Here is a 5657-nt window from a genome sequence, read left to right as displayed (position 1 = left end):
ATAAAATTTAAAAAAATTAAAATAAAATAAGATAATTTTAAACTATTTTAAATTGATTTCACTTAAATAATTTTAATATTTAAATATGTTTAATTTCTCACTTTACTTGGCTAGATGAGTATATATGTTGTTTCTTTTCATGTTAAAGATGATGCTAACCAAACATAAAGTGACAGATCCATTAAAAAAAATACGGAAGAAAGGTTGGAATTCTAAGAGCAACTCCAATAGTTATTTTTTTAGAGTTTTTATTACTGAGAAAAAATGGAACCAATTATTGGAGTGAGATGAGAATGAATTCTTTTTCTTAGATCGAGAAAGGAGAATCCCTCTGAATGGGGACTCTTGTTGCCCAATAATAACTTGTCATTTGATAAATTATTTAAAAAATAAATAATTATAATAATTATTATATTAAATTATAATTAATTAAATTTACTTACATTAAAAAATAAATTTAATTTTTACACCTTACAAAATAATTTTTGGTTGGGTTGGTTATTTTTATTTTTAAAATTTAAAATGCTAATCATATTATTAAAATTAGCAGTTGTAAAACTAGCCGTTGCAAAATTAGCCGTTGGAAACTAGCCGTTACTATATTACCGTTATTATTAATAAATTAATATTTTATTACTCTATATATACCACTTACATACACTTCTATTCTCACACTTTCTTCTACTATTCTTCATCTTCTTCCAAGTTTACGAAATCCAAGTTCTGCTGATATTATTTTTTGTTCGAAAAAATAGATCCAAACCAACTCAACTCTTTTTTCAATTATTTACAAAATTTTTCTCAAACTCCAAATACCCAACAATCTCAAACCTCAAACTCTCAAGTTCCAAATCAAAACTTCACACTACCAAATACATTTCAAAATCCAAATCCACAAAATCTTCCTAATTTCAATTTTCAAGCTCCTTATAATAATCAATTTCCTATATTCCAACCACAAAATCAAAATTCACAAACACCACATTTTTCATTATCATCAATATTTAACCCCTCTATCGAAAATGTTAATCCAATATCTTTGCCCTTTCCAACTCAATTCAGTGCATCACGACATAACTCATCTGGTGTTGGTGGCTCTTCTAATCCATCCTCTCAGACTTCGATACAATCTAGTCCAAATTCGCAATATTCAGATTTTGCCAACCATCGTGAATTAGATGCTATCGACCTCAATGATGATGATATTGAAGATCGGAGGTAAGATAGTATTCAACACTGGCATTGGAAAAAGGATGAGATGCTGATCAGTGCATGGTTAAATGTTTCAACTGACCCTATAGTTGGTACCGATCAAAAGGGGGAAATATTTTGGATTCAAATTCACAGCTACTGTGTAGAATTTTGCTCCGACATGACAAGAGGGGTTGTTGCATGTAAGAAATGATGGTATAAGATCAACTAGGCTGTTGCACAATTTGCTGGTTGCTACGATCAAACTAGTCGAAACATAAGGAGTGGTTCGAACGCTGATGATATAAAGGAGTTGGCATATAAACTTTATTCCACAAATTATGGCCAAAAATTCACTTTTGAGAGGCATTAGAACATGCTTCGTATGGAGCAAAAATGGAGAAGCCAACTACCTACACAGAGTGGAGGCTCAAAGAGAACCAAGGTTAGTGCAACTGGAGCATACTCATCCTCATCAAACCTAGATACACCGTTGGCAGACGAACCCGGTGTGGAATCTCCCGTTCACCCACAAGGATCAAAGAAGAGCAAGCGAAAAGGTAAGGAAAAAGCACAAATGTGTGAAGATCTTAGCGAAAAGAAATTATCGGTTGTTAAAAAACTATCTCTCATGGAAGATATTAAGAATGTTAAAGGAAAGGAACTAATGGATAGGAAAAAAGAAAGAGAAGAGGAGAGGGCACATAGAGCAAAGATTATGGAAATGAAGGAGAAGAAGTTACAAATTCAAGCGGCAATGAAAGAACAAGAATTACAAACTCAAGCGACAATGAAAGAACAAGAATTACAAACTCAGAGGTATATTAAAGAAATGGAGATAAATGCAAAAGAAAGGGAAATGGAAAGGATGGCTAAGGAAATAGAAAGGGAAATGGATATGCAAATACTTAATGCTGACACGTCTACAATGAGTGAAAAACGACGAGCTCTTCATGAGATTGCATGTGAGAAAATAATCGCGAAGTGGTTTACTTAATAGTTCCTTGTATTCGTAGAGTTACGTAGTATGTTCTTAGTTTTATTGCGTATTACTGGTATGTGATGTAGTCTGTTTTATTCATTTCTGATGTAACTTTTTAAATTAGTCAATATTATTGTGCCGTTATTGTTCATGAAAGTGATCGTTAAGTAGCCGTTGCAAAATTAGCCGTTAAGTAGCCGTTGCAAAACTATCCGTTAAGTAGCCATTGTAAAACTAGCCGTTGAGAAGTAGGTACTTGTTGTAGACACACTTATAAATATCAACTATCAATGACTTTGCAACTCCATTTCAACTCTTGTTTTTCACCTCGAAAGAGTACTAAAAGTTACATAGAGCAAAGATTATGGCTAGAAATTTTGATGATATGTTTAATGAGGCTTTGTATGGCAAAAGAAGACGGCAAGATAACACACTCATAGATAATTGGATCGATGAGTGTTTATTTGAAGATTTAGAAGAAGAAGATATCAATAGAAGCTCTGTCCCAACTCCTCGTAGATGGATCAATAGAGATCGAGAAGCAGGACATGATCGTCTTTTCCAAGATTACTTTGCAGATGAACCGGTGTATAATGCTAACATTTTCCGACGGAGATTTCGAATGAAAAGACATGTGTTCCTTCAGATAGTAGATGCTCTCTCAAACGTCTATCCGTATTTCCAATAGAGGGTTGATGCAATTGGAAGAAGAGGCTTGTCACCACTCCAAAAATGCACCGCTGCGATACGGATGTTAGCATATGGCGTAGCAGCTGATGTTGTTGATGATTATGTGTGCATAGGCGAGAGCACTACAATTGAATGCTTGGAAAAATTTGTTGAAGGTGTCATTTTGGTGTTCGAGGATGAATACTTGCGGGAACCAAATCTGAATGATGTACGACGCCTGCTACAAATGGCGGAGGGTCGTGGCTTTCCTGGCATGTTGGGTAGCATTGGCTACATGCATTGGCAATGGAAAACTTGTCCAAAGGCATGGAAAGGTATGTACATGAGTGGTTATCGTGGGGTTGCAACCATAGTACTTGAGGTTGTAGCATCTTCAGACCTTTGAATATGGCATGCGTTCTTTGGAGTTTCTGGTTCAAATAACGATATCAATGTATTAGATCGTTCTCCAGTGTTCGATGATATTCTAAATGACCGTGCTCCGGAGGTAAATTATAATGGTAATAATTATACTATGGGATACTATTTAGCAGATAATATTTATTCTGAATGGGCCACATTTGTCAAATCAATCTCAAAGCCACAAGGGGAGAAACGCAAGTTATTTGCACAATACCAAGAAGGGCAAAGAAAAGATGTGGAGTAAGCATTTAGAGTGTTGTAAGCACGCTTTGCAATTATACGTAGTCCTGCTCGCTTTTGGAAAAAGAAGAAGCTTGCCAACATAATGAGAGCTTGTATTATATTGCATAATATGATTGTTGAGGATGAAAGAGACACTTATGCAGGAAATTTTGCTCAAGGCTTAGAGTATGATGATGTCGAAAATGGCTTATCACAACCTCAACTGAGAGAGGAAGATTTTGCACCATACTATCAATTTCTCCAAAGAAATGCCCAACTTCGAAATAGGCAGCAGCATAGACAATTGAAAGAGGACTTGATTGAACACATGTGGCAATTTCACAATGCTTGTCGTCAATTATAGAGCTTAATTATGTTTTTCTTTGTATTAAGTAATTTTACAAATTAGTGTAATCCCGAATTATATATTGTGTATTATTGTTATATATGAATTTATTTAATATTAATATCTTTTAATAGTGAATTATTTTTAAATTTATAAATTTAAATAATATTATTGAAAAAATTAATTAGATTAATTTTAAGTATTTTAGTTAATTAATTAAGTGAGACCACAACAGAGACTAAAGTTAATTCCTCCTAATGGAGAAGAGAGAGATGCTTTGAGTTCCTATTTACTGTTTATGACGCAAAAGCTGATGTGAGATTATTTTTTATGATAGGTGGGCTATAAATAGGAATTGGGATGAGTTTCCTACTGGAGATGGTCTAAGAGATGATGATGACAAAAGTGTTGAGTTTGGAAAATCTTATGATGATGAACAAACATTGTTAAAAATAATTAATTACAAAATTATTAAATTGAATTTTAATTCAAAATTAATTGATTAATAATTTTGTTACTTTCAGATTTTTGGTGGGACACATCAAGCCCAATGTAACATTCAGCCTAGTACAAAATTTAATTTGATGAAAGGCTGAATTATTACTTTATTTATTGGGTGAGGAATTATTGTGCAAGCCCAATTTTAATCTTTGTTGCAAGACCAACAAAGCTTGGTCCGAATTGAAAATAAAGAAGGAAGGGGTAGTGCTTGATTGAGTTCGAATACCTACTCCCCTCTTTGATGGAATTCAAATTCAATTAATTGAACTTAAATGCATTGGTAACATGAAAGAGAAAGTTGAAATTGATTTGATTGCTCTTAATGAGTTACCAAGCATGGGGAGTAGGAAAATTAACTCATTTTAATTTTATTCATCATTTACATTGAAAGCCTTTCACTCTTCTCTCTCTCTCAGTCATGTCTAGCATGAAAAAAGGGAAGTAGATAATTAACTCAATTTAATTTCTTTCTTTACTTCTAGTAAAAGCTTTTCATACTTCTCTCTCTTCTCTCTCATTGTTTCGGTCATATCTGTCAAGGAAGTTTGAAGATGCAAGCTATCAGAGAAGGTAGAAGCACAGAAGCTATGAAGAGGCAAGCGGCCAAGGTGATGATGGCCCTTGCAAAAAGAAGATATACAGTATGGTATGGCTGAGATCCTTACCACTAAAGGTAAGATGTGTTGAAGAAGCATCAAGATCTCCATACCTAGAAATGGAAGCAATCCAATTCGGTCAGAGAAGAAAATCCCTATGGTATGGCTCATTTCTACTTTTTATTCATCCATCACAGAAGGTAGCTACTGTAGCTACGTGGAGGAGGAAGCAGAAGTGGAGCAGAAGGAGCTGTCAAGGATCAAGTGTTCATCAAGGGTCAGAAATTCTTCTTGGAGACCAAGTCAAGATGGAAGGCTCAGATTGATGAAGCTTGAAGAAAAGGGATGAGAGAAAGGTAATTGCATGTTGGTTTTAGCTTTCGGTTCCCTCTCTCTTCTCTCTGTCTGAACTGGTTTTGGTGTTGAAGAAGAAGAAGTTGGCTCGGTTGAACCGTTTCAACCTTGGAGGATTTCCCTTCTATAATAAGGGTGAACAGCCAAGGCTTGAGACAAGGAGAGTAAGCACAGAGTTCTCATAGCTACCCAAGCTAACAGAAGTTCTTCTCCTTCAATGTGTTTCATTTTGTATTTTCTTTAGTTTTGTCTGTCTGAGTCTCATGGTGAAAAAGGCAAACAGTATGAGATTTGTAAGAAAAAGCCAGTGAGTGGAAAAAGGCAGAGTGTACAAAATTAAAGAACAAGCCATAGGTGTCTTAGAGGTCCTTTG

At 34.6% G+C, this 5657-nt stretch overlaps 2 protein-coding genes across 2 annotated transcripts; both read left to right on the top strand.

The window, feature by feature from the left end:
- On the top strand, window positions 1568-2188 carry LOC107647261 (inner centromere protein-like). Its single transcript, XM_016351357.1, has one exon. It carries the CDS (start codon window positions 1568-1570, stop codon window positions 2186-2188), a length of 621 nt encoding a protein of 206 aa, XP_016206843.1.
- Window positions 2538-3509, top strand: LOC107647262. The gene is made up of 3 exons (XM_016351358.1): window positions 2538-2759; window positions 2862-3177; window positions 3304-3509. Exons 1-3 carry the CDS (start codon window positions 2538-2540, stop codon window positions 3507-3509), a joined length of 744 nt encoding a protein of 247 aa, XP_016206844.1.

Source organism: Arachis ipaensis, chromosome B06 (assembly GCF_000816755.2).
Source record: "Arachis ipaensis cultivar K30076 chromosome B06, Araip1.1, whole genome shotgun sequence".
Classification (NCBI taxonomy): domain Eukaryota; kingdom Viridiplantae; phylum Streptophyta; class Magnoliopsida; order Fabales; family Fabaceae; genus Arachis; species Arachis ipaensis.
This window is presented reverse-complemented; position numbering and strand designations above follow the sequence as displayed.